We start from the raw sequence: 18,443 nt of genomic DNA, 5'->3' as shown, positions 1-18,443 counted from the left end.
AGATTTAAAAAAAAAAAAAAAAACAATCTTTGAGAAAGTTCAGATAAATTCATGGATTTTTTTTTGTAATCCCAGTGCTTGGGAGGCTGAACATGGGTAGATCACTATGAGTCCGATCTATGTAGTGAGACCCTGTACTAAAATACAAAAAAAGTAAAAGATGTACAAAGTATATTCTCATAATTGTGATGTAAGAAAAATTTCCACCCCTTCCTACAGAAAATACATAACCATCTACCAATAACAGACTCAAGCTACAGAGTTCTCAAGCTGTGCTTTAACAAACCAAGAGGTATATTCGCAATATTAAATTTATTTTATTAAAACTTGTGAATAATTTGTTGTTTTTTTTTGGCGGAACCGGGGATTGAACTCAGATCCCTGCGTTTGCCAGTCAAGCACTTAGCCTACCGAGCCATCTCCCCGGCCCCAATAATTTGTTTTATAAATAAAAATTTTAAATTTCCTGTTAAGAGTACTTTTTTATTTTTTTATTTTTATTTTTTTTTTAACATTTATTTATTTATTTAGTGTGTGTGTGTGTGTGTGTGTGTGTGGCCAGCTCAGCCCACCAGGGGGCGGGGCTGGCTGGCATGTGGTGCTGGGGGATTGAACTGTGGTCCTTGTGCTCTGCCAAGCTTGTTCCAAGTAGGTGCTTTAGACCACTGAGCCATCTCACCAGCCCCTTAAGAGTACTTTTTCTTATACTTCTTCTAAGCTTGCTTACTTGCTTGCCTTTTTTGTTGTTGTTGGTCTTTTTGAGACTGGGTCTCATGTGGTTCAGGCTGGTTTTGAACTCATTTTGTAGCCCAGGCTGGCCTCAAACTCACAATGATCCTCCTGCCTCAGTCTCCCCAGTGCTGGGATTATAGGCATGCCCCACCATACCTGGCAAGCTTTCTTTCTTTTTCCTTTTTTTTCAGGGAGGAGGTACCAAGAATTAAACTCAGAACCTTGTGCTTGCCAGGCAGGTACTGTGCCACTGAGCTATATCCCCAGCCCCACACTTTCTGATAAAAGAAAATTTTTTTTAATTCCAAGAAGACAATGAACAGAACCACAGGCATACTGTCAGGGTTATGAGGAATGTGACTATTATTCATGTGTGTCACAGAAGGAAAAAAAGGATTTCAACAGCTGGTGTAGCTGGTGTGGTGGCACATAACAATAATCCCAGCCCTGGAAGTTGAGGTTACTAGGAATACTGGCAAAGGAGGCCAGTCTAGACTATACAGTGAGGTCAAGGTTAGCCTAAGCTACTTAGTGAGACTCTGTCTCAAAACAAAACAAAATCAGGGCCAGGGAGATAGCTCAGTGGCATAAGTGCTTCCCTGGCAAGTGCAAGAGTCTGAGTTCAATCCCCTGTTCTGCCAAAAAAAAAAAAAAAATCACCCAGCTGATTTGGACATTGGTTTGATTTAACAGGATATAGCATTTGTTATGGCTAGTAAGAAAAAGTAGAATTAACACCAGTCTTCAAGTTTAGGTGACAACTAATACCAGAATGCTTCCTCTGATTTAATGTGTTAAGATTTCAAGGGATATACATTATATGTTAATTAAAAGCAGAATTTTAAAGCTCACAAGAGAAAAAGATTTGATAAAGTGAGTTAAGATTTTTTTCTCCTGGTAAAAATGAAAACTGTACAATCATTCTTTGTGTCAGTCTTAATGTAAGGCATTAAGTGGTGAAAAAATAAGAGACTCAATCCCCGGTTCCGCAAAAATAAAAAAATAAAAAAAAAAAAAGAGTCTATTTTATAGCTATATAGATCAGATTGGCACTTGGGAAAGTTAGTTTACAAATTCAGTTTTGCCACTAAGCATAGAACTTAGGGTTCTGTGGGTTCCCTGGGTCTTATTCATCTATAAAATGGGCACAGGTGACCTAGATGACCTCCAAGGTCCCTTTAGATTCTAAAGTGCTGTAATTTAAGAAAACAAATAAACAAAAAAAACCTCTGAAATGTTTATTGAGGTGTTTTCTGCTCATGGCATTCTTGGGACAGAGAAGTATGTTCCATTCTAAACCCACACATTTTAGGACCACCTTGTTTAAGAAATTTCCAAATTGGGCATGATGGCACATGCCTATAATCCCAGCACTTGGGAGGCTGAGGCAAGAGGATCACTGTGACTTCGAGGCCAGCCTGAACTACACAGGAAGGAAAAAACAAAATTCCAAAGAGAGGCATTTAGATTTCTATGCCTATGCCCAGTACACACAAAAAGGGGAGAGGAGAACTGTAGCCCAGACTGACAATAGCTAGTGATGTTCACACAAGTCTAAAAGCTTAAGCTAGGAAGCAAGCCCTCTCATTAGATAACATTCTTACCTCATCTGTCCCTACCCGATAAAGCCCTTAAATTTCAGCTGAGATGGTCACATCACATCCATTTTCCCCTTCCTGTCTGTTCTGGTCCCTCCATCTAGAAGGGCAGGGAAGGAAGAGTTATCAGTATCCATTGTTTCTTTCAAGACCAAGCCCTGTCTTTTATGTTTGTATGTGTATTTCTGTAGGATTTAACCCAAGGTCTTGGACATGCTAATCAAGGGCTCTACAACAAGCTACATCGTCAGCCCTGTCTTTGTTTTATCAGCATGAAAATAGGAATTTCTACAATCCTATAATACCACCACTTACTTAGGGTCCCTTGCTTGTTCACAGATGTTCCTCATTCTCCATAATTGAACTCTACACATACTGCACTGAGAGCACACTGAATAAATGTTTATCTGTTTTATAAGTGGAGTGGGATCTAGTATGGTAATACTAATGATTGAGGCCCCTTCTAACTTTTTGCCAGTCCCAAACTCTTCCTTCCCCTCCATTTTCTTGCCTGTGTGCAATCCACTATCTTCAAGGTTAATGTAAGGGCTGATTCTGGTCATGAAAAGATAACACAGTTTGTTCTTTTGGTTTCATATTTTTTCAGTTCATTTCCATAAAAACATAATATAAAAGGCAATGCCACCATCTTCCCCTCCTGGGGGTCATCCATCAAGACAGTTTGGGCTGCTCCAATGGTTCACAGCTCATCATGAGATATGTGCAGGGCATGGTCACATAGATCTGCAAATAGTACACAATAATTTAAAGCAAAACACCACTCTCACACTGATATATACCACTATCAAGAAATACCCCAGGGCCGGGGAGATGGCTCAGTGGAACAAGCGCTTCCCTGGCAAGCACAAGGGCCTGAGTTCAATCCCCGGTTCCACAAAAAAAAAAAAAAAAAAAAGAAATACCCCAAATCAAACTGACACATACAGCTAGTACTTTTAAGTCATAGAGTCACCACCATTTTCAAAGCATATACATAATACAAAATAGCCCTACTGTTTCTCACCTGTTTTTGGTCCACAAATTCTAAAAAGCTGACAGGAAGATAATGAACAATACTCCAAGTTGGAAGGAAAACGGAAGCCAATTTGAATTAATTTCAGAGCATTTTTGGGAGTGAGAAATATGCCAGGTTCTACAAGGCTGTGAGAACAGGAAGTAAAAGTTTGAGTAGCTTACCTGTTCGTTTACTGCAAAGTTTGTCTTTAACATTGTCAGCCTCTCGAGAAAAGAATTCAATAAGTTCATCCTCGTATTCCTCCACGATACTCTCACACTACCAACCCAAGGGAGAAATGTGTGACATTGGGTAGCAAGAACAAACCTCTGGAGGTCCCCCACCCCAGAGACAGTGACACTGAACCAGCCCTCTTCTTGGGCTATCCAACCACCTCCCTATTTTCCAAAAACCTGCCATCTTTTCCCATAGCTTACCACAAACTTGAGGGTGCCGCTGATATCTGAATCAATTCGGATGCCCTGTAGGTCCAGATCACTAGATTCTCCATTCCGGCTCACGACACGTACATAGTTCTTACGATGGGTAGAAGGGTCAATCTGTTCCCCATACTCCTTCATTCGGTCACATACCTCCTCTAGCAGCTCTGTGAGGTGGGCCTCTGAGCGGGCATAAGGTACCTAGAAATGTCCTCAACCTTGGGTCACTTTCTTCTACCTCATAAATTAGAAATTTATGTCCTTACTTGTCCTTCCAAATCTGGCTCAACCAAACTTTTTTTTTTTTTTTTTTTTTTTTTTTGGGAATCGAACTCAGGCCCTTGTGCTTGCCAGGTAGGCATTATGCTTCTGAGCTGTATCTCCAGTTCCTCTACCGAACTATTTTAAAACGCCTTCTCTAAGAACAGTATGATTTATTTTATAGTTTCAGAGTGTTTTCAAAGACAGATGCTAGGTATGGTGGAATATACCTGTAATACCAACATTTGGCATGCTTAGGCAGGATTGCCACAGGCCTGAAATACACAGCAGGATCCTGCCTCAAAAAAAAAAAAAAAAAAAAAAAAAAAACAAAAAAAGTAACATCAACAAAAAAGGAAAAACCCACCCAAGAAATATAACAGCTATCATTACCTCTAAATTATAGGTAAACAGACCTCAGATTAATTCTAATCAATGCTTCTTTTCCTTTCTCTTTTATTTATTTATTTATTTTTGTCATGAGGGGATGAACCCATGTCCTTGAACATGCTAGACAAATGTTCTACCAGAGTTACATCCTCATCCCTTTTTAGACAGGGTCTCACCAAGGTGCCCAGGCAGACCTCAAATCGAAGATCTTTCTTAGCCTCCCAAGTAGATAGGATTACAGGTGTGTCCCACTATGCCTGGTGAAGACTTTTATTTATTTTTTTAATTCTTTTTTGCATGAAAGTATGCATACCACCATGCTACAATGAAACATGAGTCATATGGATTAGGGATGTGGAGAAGGGGGCTGATCTAAGTTCCCTGTCTCCTAATTCTATATTATAAACAAATACTGGGTTTGGAGTACATGAAAGACTGAGGGAGGAGAATCACTGTGAATTTGAGGCCAGCCTGGGCTACACAGTGAATTCAAGGTCAGCCTGCACTACTTGCAAAACCCTATTTTGAAAAATAATAAGGTCTGGAACTAGGAAGCCAATGTATAGCATGTTAATTTCTAGCCTTTTCCAAATGAGACAGAGCCAAAGCTTTTAGATATCTCCCAGGGTCTGTTTTCTTCATTTCCATTAAATCAAAGTCATTCCTAATTCAAAGTTTTCATTCAAAACTAGAGTGACTTTACTTGGGGGAACAGTAACAGTTACCTCTACTACTGACTGGCTGCCGTCTGGATTGATCCGGAAAGATCCCATCTGAATGGTCTTCTTGGGATCCACCTGGGCAATTTCCCATTCTAGTTCATCCACTAGAGCCCTGCAAGCTGGTGTAAGGAGATAGAATGGGGTGGAGTAAAGGTGGGGGATAGGAGAATACAATCAATCCAGGGATTTCCATTCATCTTTCTCCCAGGCCTTCTTCTGTTTGTGCCTTTACCTCCACAATGTAGATCCTGGCTCCTTCGAGCCCAGACAGTCCCCAGGAGGGCCCCCAGAAGCAGGGCCAGCCAACCCCAGCTTTTCATTTTTTGCGTAATGCGGTTGCTCCACCTGAGTTTATGTGGGAATGAAATACATGTGTGACCTCCGTTTTCTTTGCCCACCCCCACCCCTACCCCCAACGAAACCACCCCACCCACGCCACATCCTGCAGGCCCTCAAAGGCCTCTGAGCAGCTGATTCTACTTTCCAAGAAATGGTCAGGACACAGAGGAGCCTTTCTGTGCCAACGCTTGCGAGTTCCAATTCCCTAGCGGGTGGGGGAAGAGAACCCTGGACGGTGGGACTCTGTACCAGAAACTACGTGGCCAGGTGAGGCCCTGGATGTTGGCACTTCATCACTGGACGCTGAGGGCTCAAAGGGTTATGTAGCAGCTACAAGGTAGCGCTGGCAGTGATGTTAGGAGGCCAGGCCTAAGAGGACTGCCAGTGAAGAGCCTTCAGTCTGGTATGGAGGCCAGCGAGGCCTCTCCAGACAATCTGGGCCCAGCCCACAAGATTCCTGGGTCCCCACCTCCAACCTGTTTGCGGTTGCCTACGTAGACCACCAACCCTCTGCCCAAGGCTCCGCCATAGCTTCCGCTTGGGTCTATCCCACTGCCTCCGCGCCTCGGCGCCTGGGGCTACAGCCGCCCGCGCCTCCCACCTCTGCTCGATCGCAGGGCCTTTGCCCGGGCCCGGCACACGAAGACGTCCACGAAGACGGACTCTCACTTTGGCCTTGGTGGCTCTCAAGTCTAAAAGCTGGCTGCGGGAGAGCAGGGCTGTCTGGGCTTCTCCAAACCAGAGTACTTCGGCACTTCCCAGACTCCAGATGCCCCGGCAGCTACCTAACCCAGGTCCGAACACCTAAACGTAAAGCTCGAAGCGCAGCGGTGCAAACCCCCTCCCGAGATTGACCCCAAATTGGCCCCTCCAAACTCTCGCGAGAACAGGCAGTGAGGATTCCGCCGCTGACCGCGGGACCCAGAGCTGCGTGGCGAATAGATCTACAAGACCAGCCAATCTCCATTGACTGATTTCCTCAAAGGAGACCAAGGCTGTGCGTGGAATATGGGAATGGCTAGGGTGCATGTGCGATAACCAAAAAACCTTCAAAAATAAAGGTGCGCTGCTAGCACGCTAGGAATTTTCTATACACAAGAAACTACATTTCCCAGGAAGCAGCGCGGCAACACTATAATCCCGCAGTAGCCACAGCTCTACAGATAGAGTGGGATTTGTAGTTCCTCGCCGTACCTGATTAGTGAGGAAACCATACCACGGCTACTCATGATTTAAGGTTACTAGACACCTATAGCAAAGACCTAACATTGTCAAGGAAAAACAATTACGTTCATAATTTCAGACTCCACAACTTCATGCTTTTAGGTAGAGTCTTACACATAATTCCCCCCCCCCCCCCCGAAGCGGGGATTGAACTCAGGCCCTTGCGCTTGCCAGGCAAACACTATATTCTACTGAGCTATCGCCCCGGCCCCTAAAAATTTTCCAGTTAGCTGAAGCCACAACAGACAAGAGGAGAACTGATGTTAAGACTTGATCACACCAGCAGTTCTCTAAAGACAGAAAGACAGTAATATTCTTGTTTTTATTTTATAAAACATGCAGTTTAAAACAAAAGTTAAAAAAATAAAACTTGAAATAAGAGAGTGAATGGAAGACAGATGCTTGTCAGCTGCCAAAGGAGTGAAGCCAGCAGTTAAACTTCCTCCAGGACCCACAGTTATTTTGTTTGTGGTTTGTTTGAGGCAGGGTCTAGTCATTAATTGGCCCTGAACTATGTAGCTCAGGCTGACTCTGAACTTGTTGCAATCTTATCTTCCTGCCTCAGCCTCTCAAGAGCTGGGATTACCAAAGTCCCTTTTGGCAAGTGTTGGCAACACTGGTTTGCTTGGGTCACCTAAACTACATGCTGGCCCCTCCAGATATCCCTCAAGCAGTTAAAAGATTTAAGCTAAGTATGGTTCTCATGTTTTTTCCTGTCACTGTCCAAGACTTCAGTCCCTAGCCAGCTAGGAATGAGAGTTTTAATTCTAGGAGGTTCTTTGCTTGGGTATTAATTACCCAGCTTATTTATAAAGAACACTAATTACTTTCCATCTGGGTCCATTCTAGACTCTTTCTGGCCCACTGTTTTTGCAAAGGATAAAGAAGAAATCTGGCTCCTAGAACCTTTGCAACAATTTAGCTGCATTCCAGTTCTATGAATAGCACCACTGTAGACCCTGAGCAGGTCCAATTCTGGAAGTGAACAAGGTAAAGCCAACTTGTGAAGCAATCTCCTAGTTCTGGGACAACACAACACTGAGAAGAGAGGGCAGGTCAGAGCGCCAGCACTGAGGAGAAGACAGCTGCATCTGTCAGAGACAAAAGAGCACAATTCAAGGTGAATAGGGGGGAAAAACAAAAAACAACAACAACAAAAAAACCCTTGGGCTTTTGTTTCTTTTGGTTTTCTGAGACAGGATCTTGTTATGTAGTTCAGACTAGCTTTGAACTTACTATGTAGCCAAGGCTGGCCTCAAACTCACTGCAATCCCCCCTGCCTGAGCCTCCTGAGTGCTGAGACTATAGGAGTACACCACCATGCCTGGCTGGAATATTTCTTATGAAGGAAAAATGCAAAATAAAAATGCACAGACCTTGCCCAAATATTTTAGAATTAGCAACACAAAATTATGGACCAATAATATCTATTTCACTAACTGTAGTGTTAAGTGCTTCACAAAGATAAGGTAGGGGCAGCACCGTTATTTGTGTGGTATTTATAATCTCCATGCAATCAAAATCTGGTCCAGTTTCCATTGTCCCATCCAGGCCTTACTCTTTTTTTTTTTTTTTGCGGAACCGGGGATTGAACTCAGGGCCTTGCACTTGCCAGGGAAGCACTTGTTCTACTGAGCCATCTCCCCAGCCCAGGCCTTACTCTTTTTATTTTTGTTTTGTTTTCTGGTACCAGGAATCGAACTCAGGACCTTGCGCTTGCCAGGCAAGCACTTATTCCACTGAGCTATCTCCCCAGACTCAGGACTTACTCTTTGGACTTGTCTGGCTCTCAGGCTCAGGCACCTTCCAGTCCATTTTTCGTCCCTTCTCATAAAGAGCTTTGAGTACTTTGTGAAAGGACTCAGGCTCGGTACCATTCTTGCTTAATTCCAGATACTTTCGGTAGAGCTGAAGGGCTGTGCGGGCATCTTCAATACTATCATGGGTCTCCCCTTGAATTTTCAGGTCTAGGGTAAGTAGAGATGCAATAGTTTAGGACCTAGGAAACGAAGGCAAGAACATGTACCACTACTTCCACCCTGACTGCCAGAAAATTATTTTTAAAAGCATGCTCTTAAGGTGAGGAGTCAAACACCTTCCCTAATGCACAGAAAGGGATACGACTGTTGTTTTTTTGCTTTGAACTAAGTAGCCCATGCTGGCCTTACCACCACACCTGGCTAAAAAGGGATTCTGAAACAAATTGTTACCACTAACTCAGGGCCTATCCTACTCTCCCTTGGTCCTCCAACATGTTTGAAACTTTTTTTTTTTTTTTTTTTTTTTTAAGAGAGGGTCTTTCTTAACTGTTGCCCAGGCTGACTTTAAATTTCTAATCCTCCTGACTCAGCCTCCCAAGTAGTTGGGATTACTGGTGCATACTATCAAATACAGCTATTATTCTCTACACTTACTGTTTACCAGAGGCCTAAAAGGCAGAGCAGCTCACCCAGAAAATACCAAGCAAGGAATCGCAAGGAAATCATTCGTTTTCGGGGCATATGAAACAGGTAGACAGTGTCAAGGACTTGGTCCTTGGGCACCTGGCAAGAATAAAAGGGTGGGAGACTTAGGTAGGGAATACATAATTTTCCATTTCCAAAAATGCTACATACACCTTGATGGCCCCACCCTCAAAAGTGACTCTTAAAAGAGTGTAGCCCGAACCATGAGGTTGATGACCCGGAAATCCTTCTGCAGGCCATGACCCACAAACTTGACTCCAATATCAATGAGAAAACGAAGCTTTAAGTAGGTAGATTTAAGGGTTGTGAGGTGCTTGGAGGAAATTTTGGCATCGAGGTCTCCTGGCTTTATCCCCGAGTACTGAGTCAAGTAATCCACCACCTAGGAAGAGAAAAGGCCGAATCATTCAGGCTGTGAGATACAGTCTCCCACTACTTGTCCCTGGGTTCTCCATCACTGTATGTAAGCACAGGGTTTAACTCACTGGCATCTCCATATTTTAATACCTGCTCCTGGGTAGAGATGTAGTCATCAATGAAGGGGATACCCTCATTGGGCCCCTGACCCCGAACACAGGTGATCCTTGCTACCGACATCTGGCTTGGTTTAATGGTAGACTTAGTGCCATCACTGCGTAACTCTGCTTCTTCCTATACGACAAGAATTAGTCAGAGACATGCTTATAACTCCTAATACCTTCAGAGAACTACTGCAACATCCCATCCTTTTGTTCTTGGTTACCTCATTAAGCGTGACAAATTCAGCATCAAGGCCTACCAGGTCCCCAATCTGTGGCATCTCACTTAGCATGAGTGGAATAAAGGTAGTATGTGTTTTCCGCTGCTTCCGTGCCAGTGAGGCTTCAGCCAGCAACACACTAGCCTCAATAGGATTCTTGACTGCAAGGGAGAATGCAGAAGACAAGGGCCAGGGACTGGGAAGTAACTAGAGGGGAGGACTCACGAAGGCTGGTCAGAGATTCTGGGTCTACTCTGTGATCCCTCAATAATCAAAGCATCTGAGTAAAAGACATTTGGTGAACAGAACAGATAGAGCAGATCAAATCAGAGAAATTGCCAAGAGATAATGCCAAGAAAACACTAGAAATAGGACAGAAAAAGAATATGATCTTTACTTTGGACTTTAGAAAATCCAGAAAAATAAGTCACAAATTATACTTTAGAGGTGTCAAAGAGATAAAGAGCTCATTTCCAAAATAAGAGCTCTTCACTTGGGATAATAATAGATGAACTCAACATCATAATTTAAACATTTAGATTGAATGCCTCTTCTCACCCTTTCTCTACTCCATCCGCAGGATTTTCAGGTTCTAAATTTAGAGTCTAAGAGGCAGACATTGCTTTAATATTCCTAGAAAGATTAGCCAATTACCAATCCTGAGTACTAACAAGCTATTTCTCAGATCTCCTTTTGAAGCTTAAACTGCCCCACCCTTAAGTCTGCTTTATACCACTTACTATTGAGGTTGTATCTGGAATTGAGATTCCTCTTCACATAATAAAGGATAGCAGGTACTTTCCAATTCATGTCAAACTGTACTGCCTCATGCTAGAGAAAAGCAAGGGGCTAGATGTGTAGTTCAGTGGGAGAGTGCTTGTCTAGCATACATAAGAACCTGGGTTCAATCCCTAGCAGTGCTAAGGAAAGAAAAAGCACCGATAGTCTATAAATGTATGTCCCTTTTCCCATTCCCCAAGTCACACTGAGGCCAGGCCTCAGGTGCTATTTTTTTTTTTTTTTTTTTTTTTTTTTTTTTTTTTTTTTTGTGAGTGTGTGTGTGTGTGTGTGTGTGTGTGTGTGTGGCCAGCTCAGCCCACCAAGGGGTGGGGCTGGCTGGCATGTGGAGCTGGGAGATTGAACCGCGGTCCCTGTGCTTTGCTTTGCTTAGCTTGTTCTAAGTAGGTGCTTTAGACCACTGAGCCATCTCACCAGCCCCCTCAGGTGCTATTTTTAACTTTGCTAACATCTTTTATTCTAGACAGTCCCTCCCTCTTGAATATGCATGGCAATCTATAGGGCCCTGAGGATGAAGACACTAGCAAAGGGGGCATAAAATGGTGAACAAAACATACTGCAACTCACTTTATCAATAGGCTCAATAAGGAAGTCATTGAAGAGGTACCACTGTTGGTGAGTGACTCCCTGTGGAGAGACAGAAAGACTGCTGCCACATGGTTGGTAATGGCTGGATCACTGCCAGGGACTCAAGGGCAGAGCCAGGACTCCAGGGTGAGCTTTCCCAAGAGCGCCCTTGGCCTGTATGACCTCACTCACCTCTTTCCGCTGGTGGTAGGTCTCTCCAACTTTGATGTGAGCCACCAGGCTGCCCCCTGTGCGCGAGTCCAGGATGTGCACCACAGTAGCCATCAGGTCATACACACAGACACCACGCTCCTCCTCAGCCCTGGCTGGGCCCCACTGCGAGGGGGTACCCAGGCTGCTAAGCTACGTTTAGCGATTAGGGAGGATGGGCAGAGGGATTAAGGGCAGGGAGTTGGGGGTATAGGGAATGGGGAACCAGGGTAGGTTATCTCCATCCTAGCCCAACTGTGACTCCCAGAACTGAACTAAATCACTGGAAAAACCCCACAACTGGTAAACATTAAGGCCTTATTCTCTTTCTTAAAGTTCTACCTCCCCTTCTCACCCCCCCGCTCTGCTTCTGCTTCACCATCTACTACACTTTCTGTCCCTTATTGTATCTCTTCCCAGTTTTTCAACAACCTGCACGTCATCCCCATGAGTCCAATTGCAAACATCCAGCCCTTTGTTCTTGGTTATCTTCATCCGAATAGAAAAAGGAAGCCAGACATTTTTTAACTCCTCAATGGAGGGACACAACAGCAAACTTTCTGAACTCCTTAGTTCCTTCCTATCAGAACAGAAGAATTACAGATGTGCTTAAAAGACCTAGCCAGAAACAGGAGCCACACTGGGTAATTCAATCCTTCAACACCAACCAAAATGTTACCTACCGATCAGTCAAAGCAAACTCCTTATTCTTGGAAATCTCTCCACCATATTTCTTTACTGCCATCTTGAAAGCAACCTGAACACAAAGGAAAAAATACCTGATTTCTGAAAAACAATCCTTTTTGAAAGTCAAAAGAAAGAAAAATATAAAAAAGTACTCCATGTAGCATTCTGGGAGGCTAAGCCAAAGGACTGCAAGTTTAGTGTGGTTTGGGTAAGTTAAGGACTTAAGGAGAAAAAAAAAGAAAGGGATAGGAATATAGCTCAGTGTAAAGATTTCTGGGTTCAAGGAAGGAAGGAAAAATGGAAGGAAGGGAAAATGAAAGAAAGAGACAGTCAGTCCACCCTATAATCCCAGCACTTAGGAAGCTGAGATAGGAAGACTGCTAGGAATTTGAGGACAGCCTGGGCTACATAGTAAGACCCAGTCTTGGGGGTATAGCTCAGTGGTAGAGCATTTGACTGCATAGTAAGACCCTGTCTCAAAAATAAATAAATAGGCTACTCCCTTTGCTCTCTGCTCTTTACTGCTGCCATGAATGGATGCTCTTTACCCTGTGCCACTCTGCCTGGGAGCTAGCTGATATGAAACGAAACCTCCCATAACTGTGAGCTAAAAAAAACCTTTCCTTCCCTAAAAATACATACATACACACATACATACATACATACATACATGGAAGAAAGAACAGAAGGAAAAAATTCCTCAAATCCCTGTTTTGTGCCCTAGTTCTTACCTCAGCCTGAATCCTCCAGAAATCTGCCTCTTTTGAACTGTTCACCTCACAATTAATGACAAGAATATCTGGGAGATGGCGGATGTTTCGGGTCTGAATCTGAGAAGACAAAACAAACAAAAAGGATGGAGTCTACATGGAAAGAAATCTGTAGAGTCAGGAACAGTAAGAAGAGTAACAGCTTGAGGTCTGTGCCTCAAAACTGGGCTTTCTCTTACTCCCTGCTGACTGAGTCAAACCCAGGTGTGACCTCAGCTGAGTCCCCAGTACGGTAAGAGATTCCACTCCAGGGCCACAGCACTCACCGTGGGCTGGTACTTCTCACAGTTGTCACACCAGGCCTGGGTATTCTGCTCCAGGCAGATGCTGCGCTTTAGCACGTGAGCGAAGTCATAGTTCTTCCCAGTCTTATCTAAAGGGAAACTGGATACTTCACTCCAGGCTCTCCCTTTCATCACAGTTCACCCCCCAACACCCTACCCTGACGTTACAAGATATCCAGGGAGTCTTCCCAACCCAGGTTCAGGGTGTACCACAGTTGCTACCCTCAGGGTAGGAGAGCGTGAAAAGCAGAGTAGATGAAGTGCGCACGGTCTCGCTGCCACAGCGGCAGAGGCTGCAGTTCTCCATCTCACAGCTGAACAGCTGCCCGATTACAGAGTCCCCCGATGAACAAAAGCTGCTAAGGGTGGGGAGGAGCAACATGTGCACACTCAGGGAGCTGCAAGACCCTGTAAGCCCCGAGGACTAAACTGTCACTCTCCACTCCCATACCTGCCTCCAGCACCTCGGTAAGCCTGGGGTACTTCCAGCTCCTGCATGTCCTGATGCAGTTGTGTGAGAATGAAGCGGTTCCACCTCTGAATGAGCCTGGCCAGATTGCCCTTGCCTGAAGCTTCATCTGAGTCAGCCAGGATCAGCCCAAGGGCTGAGGCCTCAGGAATGGTACGGAATGCCCGAAGAAAATTACTGCCCTGGAAAGGGTAGGTGGATGGAAAGGCTTAGGTTCCCTTTTGTGGATGTTTACACAACAATGTCCCTGCTTACTATCCTGCCCTTTTCTTATCCTGCCCTTTTCCCTGCCTCTTCCATTTTAAGTGTTTGAGGTCCAGGAACTGACCTGGCAAGGGTCACCACGAGAGAGATCCAGCATATGGAAGAGGAAGCCCAGCTCACAAGCCAGGCAGAACTCTTTTTGGCAAAGGTGGTTCTGGATTAGACAGCGAACAGGCTCCAGGAAATAGAGCACCTAGAAGGAAGAACAGGAGAACTGGTGTAGAAAACCAAAAGGAAAGAGAAGTGACAAGCTTCATTGAGCTATTAGAGATTACAAAGGATGGATTTCACTGAAGCAATGGGGCTCACAGAGCCCTGCAGGTGCGGGGGCAATAAGGAATACCAGATGAGGCCAAGGTAGAGTGGGCTCAGTTAAAGAAACCTGGAAAGAAGCTAGGCATAGTGGTGCACACCTGTAATCCCAGCACTTGTGAGGCTGAGGCAGGAGCATCACCTAGGCTACATAGTGAATCCAAGGCCATACTTAACTACACAGAAATACCCTGTCTGAAAACAATAGTAAAACACAAAACAAAAAAATAGAAACCTGGAAAGTGCAGAGGAGGGGCTAAGGAGCAATGGGCAAGAGAGGCAGGAGTCAGGTTCCTGTAGTGGAAGTCCCAGCCCTTACCTGGATCATGCAGTTACAGTAGGCATTGGGGATGTGGGGCTCTAATCCCGCAAACAGGGTCTTATTGTAGTGTTTGAAGTCAAAGTCTTCCAGCCCAAGCTTGGAATACTTGATGGTTACCTGAAATAGAAAGTCTGAGCAAGATGAGGCTATCTTTACAGTCCCCTAAATGTTCCCAGAACTCAAGCCTTCCCTAAAGTCTCTCTCTCGGGTCCACTGTGGTGGGTAAAGGCTGCTCTTGTGTGACTAGTGCTAGTGATCAAGCCCAGGGCCTCAGGCATGCTGGTTCAGCACGCTATCACTGAGCTATACCCTGGTCCTGGGGAAGGCTTCTTGACCGAGACCATCACTTCTTACTTACATGACAGCCTTCCCAGGCCACCTTTCCACCACCCACAGACTCCCTGCCTTAGTGTCCCCCAGCACCTTTCGGTATTTCTTAGAAACCATGTGGAGATGTGGCTCCTCTTCCCGTCCTATTGGTGACTCAGTGACCTGGCTGAAGCTGTCAAATTCATTGTCCAACTCCTTTAGTCGGTAAGGAATCTATGGTTTAAAAAAGAGGTAACTCTCTTATATGATTTTTTTTTTCTTTTTTTTAATCAGGCTCTCACTATGTAAATGAGGCTGGCCTCTAACTCACAGCAATCCTCCTGCTTCAGCCACTGAAGTGTTGGGATTACAGGCATGCACCACCACGCCTGGCTTTTGCATGTCTTAATGGTTTTCAGTTCCCTCTTACCCGACACTGAAAAAGCCATCAAGCGTAAGCCTTCTATTTTCATAACGTTCTTCGCATCTCCTGCTTCCTTTTTTTTTTTTTTTTTTTTTTTTTTTTTGGCAGATCTGGGGATTGAACTCAGGCCCCTGGGTTTGCCAGGGAGAAATGCTTATTCCACTGAGCCATCTCCCTGGCCCCTTCCTTTTTATTTCTACTGCCATCTTTCTGCTTCATTACAGCTAGACAGCTGTGACAGTTCCACACTAGCTTCATATATTTGCTCCATCCAGGTACCAAAAGTCATCTCACAATGTTGCTTTCAGTGCTAGACTTCTTCCACTATACACTAGTATTCAAAGCTTCATTATCCTCGTCCTTTCTAACCTTTAGTTTCTTGCTACTTCCCATTATTTACTGCTGTATCTCCAGCTTGGCCTTCTCTTTATTATTACTTTTACATTTATTTGAGACCTTTAATAATACTGTAATATTCCTTTGGCATTAATAATAGGACATAAATAATTTCTGATGTAGATAATATCTTACCTTTAAGTAGATACTAAACTCAGAGCAAGGGCCCCATCTTACGTGTCTCTGAATCCTCCCTTACACTAAGCATAGTTCTTTCAATTTGGCAAGCCCCCCAAAACCCTACCAACTATCTAAAAACAAAAGACCAAGGCTGGGCATGGTGGTGCACATCTGTAATCCCAGAACTTTGGTGGTTGAGGCAGGAAGATCACTGCAAGTCGGAGACCAGCCTGGTCTACCCAGTAAGCTCAAGGCCAGCCTGAACTGCATAGGGAGACCCCATCCCAAAAAGACTAAATAAATAAAGACCAGGGGCTGGGGAGACGGCTCAGTGGAATAAGCGCTTCTCTGGCAAGTGCAAAGGCCTGAGTTCAATCCCCGGTTCCGCAAAAATAAATAAATAAAGACCAGTAAAGAAAAAAGAAACACATAGTGGCCTAGGGTGAGGGCCAAACCCTTCCCACTGAACACACCTGATTACGCAGCCTGGTGCGGGGGTTGGGTGCGTAGCCAATGAAGCCCACTTTCTTCATGGTGCGCAGTATCTCTGCATCCACAGGTGGTGCTCGCCTATAACCCAGTTTAATTCTAGGGCTTCCACCTTTCCACTCCCCAAACCCCAATAGTTACAAAAAAAAAAAACCAGAAAGAAAGAAAAAGAAATACTGAAGGCAAACATCAGGAGAGTGACAGAATAACAGGGCTGGCAGAAAATTCTGGTATCTTGGCCCTTGTCCCCCTCCCTCCTTTAGGCCTAGAGGCTGAGTACAACCTGGGAGCTGGGGCAGAGTTGGCAGCAGGCCAATCAGAGAGGAGTGCATCCGTGGTGAGTGGAACAGGGATGAGAGAAAGAGGCAGCAGGTCTTGGCTCCAGTCCAAAGGAGGCAGTGAGTCCACGAGACAAGGCAAAGCAAATTCAGTCTCACGGGAGTAGGGGTTGAAGGAAGGCTCAGGGGAATCAGTCCAGAGGTGCACACAGCCCTCAGAATCCCCAAAGGCCAGGGCCTGCTTGCTGGCAGACACATCAAATGTCATTAGCAGAGGTCCCACAGGATTCACATGAAAGATATCTGCTGGGTTGGCCAGGCCTGTGGGCTCACAAAACTGGCATTGCCCTAGGAGGGAGGAAGAGGCCCACTGAGCCCTAGAAAGTGAAAGGGAGACAACCTTTTATGCCTTTTCTGCTCTCTTCTCCTGATGTCAAGGCAAGATATACCCTTAATCCATGCCTAATGATAGAATGAATGCCATCTAATGCCTTCTCATAAACTGTAGATTTTTTTTTTTTTTTTTTTTTTTTGTGGTATGAGGGATTGAACTTGGGACCTTGCACTTGCCAGGCAAGAGCCTATTTTACTGAGCTATCTCCCCAGCCCCACTGTAGGATGGTTTGCTGCCCAGCAAAAGCAAGTCTCCAGTTGGTTTGGTTCAGCTATTTTTTTTTTTTTTTTTTCCGGAACCGGGGATTGAAATCAGGCCCTAGTGCTTGCCAGGGAAGTGCTTATTCTACTGAGCCATCTCCCCCGCCCCTATTTTTTTTTTCTTTTTTTTTTTTTGGGGGGGGGCTATTTTTTTCCCCCACATTCCTCACATTAAAGGAGAAAATAGAAGCGGTCATCTTTAATCAAGCCTAAGGAAACACTGGGGGGTTACTACTTTCCCCTAAAAGAGGGACTAGAAAATATTCCTTCTGATGCCGAGTTCCCCTTTGCTCACTGACTTCTCCTACCCAATCTTTTTTTTTCTTGTGGCTAGCTCAGCCTACCTGCTAGCACAGCTGGTGTGGCATGTGGTGCTGGGGATCAAACTGTAGTCCCTGCGTGCTTGCCTAAACTTGCCTAAGCAGGCACTTTAGACTGCTGAGCTATCTCACCAGCCCTCCTACCCAATCTCATAACCCCTTTATACCTGACTGGGAGATGATAGCAAGACGAGAAGTGTATGTGGGGATGAAGCGCAGGAAAGCAGGGTCCACGTGAACCTGAAGTGGTGTGATGGCTCGCATCATTCGCAAGTCATACACCTTGAGGAATCGGTCACAGGCCAGGCCAGTGAGGCGGCTGGAGAAGCCACAGGCGGCCAGCAGGTTGCCATGTACATCAAAATCTGACAGACTCCCTGAGAAGGCATCAAATTCATGTTCCACCTTGAAACTCCGGAGGTCTCGCAGGCAAACCTGAAGAAGGGATAACTCTATTATCTGCCAACTCTTGCTAGGAAGGGTCCTGCCACTTACCTAACCCTGTAAAGTCCCCACCTTAGGAACTAAGGCTGTAGGATATGTATAATTAGAGCAAAGACAAAAAAGGAAAACCAAAAGCTGGATGGGACTCCCAAAAGAACTCTTCTTTACCCTTTTTCCTCCTAGGTACCTACTTCTAGAAAACATCAAGATATAAGATAACTGGGGCTGGAGAGATGGCTCAGTGGTCTAAAGCACCTACTTGAAACAAGCTTGGCAAAGCATAGGGACCTCGGTTCGATCCTCCAGCACCACATGCCAGCCAGCCCCGCCCCCTGGTGGGCTGAGCTGGCCACACACACACACACACAATAAATAAATGTAATAAATAAAAATAAATAAAT

At 44.8% G+C, this 18,443-nt stretch overlaps 2 protein-coding genes across 7 annotated transcripts in view; both read right to left on the bottom strand.

Moving 5' to 3' along the window:
• Positions 1-2,908: 2,908 nt before the first annotated feature.
• Positions 2,909-6,375, bottom strand: Cnpy2 (canopy FGF signaling regulator 2). 3 transcript variants are annotated; one of them, XM_004647070.2, is made up of 6 exons: positions 6,099-6,375; positions 5,391-5,503; positions 5,162-5,277; positions 3,783-3,986; positions 3,528-3,624; positions 2,909-3,074 (listed from the first exon to the last, which is right to left on the bottom strand). In XM_004647070.2, exons 2-6 carry the CDS (start codon positions 5,476-5,478, stop codon positions 3,031-3,033), a joined length of 549 nt encoding a protein of 182 aa, XP_004647127.1. In that variant the 5' UTR covers positions 5,479-5,503; positions 6,099-6,375; the 3' UTR covers positions 2,909-3,030. The 3 variants fall into 3 exon arrangements, with proteins under 3 accessions (XP_004647127.1, XP_023563158.1, XP_023563159.1); XM_023707390.1 differs by having other exon boundaries at positions 6,167-6,375; XM_023707391.1 differs by lacking the exon at positions 6,099-6,375 and adding an exon at positions 6,005-6,063.
• Positions 6,376-7,024: 649 nt separating this feature from the next.
• Positions 7,025-18,443, bottom strand: part of Pan2 (PAN2 poly(A) specific ribonuclease subunit) — a 19,657-nt gene continuing 8,238 nt past the window's right edge. For 3 of the 4 annotated variants that reach the window (XM_004647066.2, XM_023707360.1, XM_023707359.1), the window contains exons 6-26: positions 17,766-18,033; positions 16,630-16,972; positions 16,331-16,427; positions 15,032-15,151; positions 14,606-14,725; positions 14,039-14,167; positions 13,693-13,892; positions 13,464-13,600; positions 13,224-13,330; positions 12,919-13,017; positions 12,184-12,257; positions 11,933-12,080; positions 11,483-11,626; positions 11,291-11,350; positions 10,666-10,756; positions 9,929-10,086; positions 9,694-9,837; positions 9,389-9,568; positions 9,171-9,264; positions 8,491-8,688; positions 7,025-7,812 (exon numbers count right to left, since the gene is read on the bottom strand). In XM_004647066.2, the coding sequence (XP_004647123.1) occupies positions 7,778-7,812; positions 8,491-8,688; positions 9,171-9,264; positions 9,389-9,568; positions 9,694-9,837; positions 9,929-10,086; positions 10,666-10,756; positions 11,291-11,350; positions 11,483-11,626; positions 11,933-12,080; positions 12,184-12,257; positions 12,919-13,017; positions 13,224-13,330; positions 13,464-13,600; positions 13,693-13,892; positions 14,039-14,167; positions 14,606-14,725; positions 15,032-15,151; positions 16,331-16,427; positions 16,630-16,972; positions 17,766-18,033 (2,946 nt within the window). In that variant the 3' untranslated portion in view covers positions 7,025-7,777. The remainder of the gene's footprint in view (positions 7,813-8,490; positions 8,689-9,170; positions 9,265-9,388; positions 9,569-9,693; positions 9,838-9,928; positions 10,087-10,665; positions 10,757-11,290; positions 11,351-11,482; positions 11,627-11,932; positions 12,081-12,183; positions 12,258-12,918; positions 13,018-13,223; positions 13,331-13,463; positions 13,601-13,692; positions 13,893-14,038; positions 14,168-14,605; positions 14,726-15,031; positions 15,152-16,330; positions 16,428-16,629; positions 16,973-17,765; positions 18,034-18,443) is intronic. The other variant, XM_023707361.1, reaches the window with a different exon arrangement.

Source organism: Octodon degus, unplaced genomic scaffold (genome assembly GCF_000260255.1).
Source record: "Octodon degus isolate 3935 unplaced genomic scaffold, OctDeg1.0 scaffold00287, whole genome shotgun sequence".
Taxonomy (NCBI): Eukaryota; Metazoa; Chordata; class Mammalia; order Rodentia; family Octodontidae; genus Octodon; species Octodon degus.
The sequence above is the reverse complement of the archived record's forward strand: the minus strand, read 5'-3'. Positions and strand labels throughout refer to the sequence as shown.

What these genes read in the sequence shown, in the direction of transcription:
- Cnpy2 (XM_004647070.2), bottom strand. Translation starts at nt 5,478, where the DNA reads ATGAAAAGCTGGGGTTGGCTGGCCCTGCTTCTGGGGGCCCTCCTGGGG. An exon ending in GCAGCCAGTCAGTAGTAGAG is followed by an intron (nt 3,987 to 5,161) that starts GTAACTGTTACT and finishes GGACATTTCTAG; the next exon opens with GTACCTTATGCCCGCTCAGA. An exon ending in GCGGCACCCTCAAGTTTGTG is followed by an intron (nt 3,625 to 3,782) that starts GTAAGCTATGGG and finishes TTGGGTTGGTAG; the next exon opens with TGTGAGAGTATCGTGGAGGA.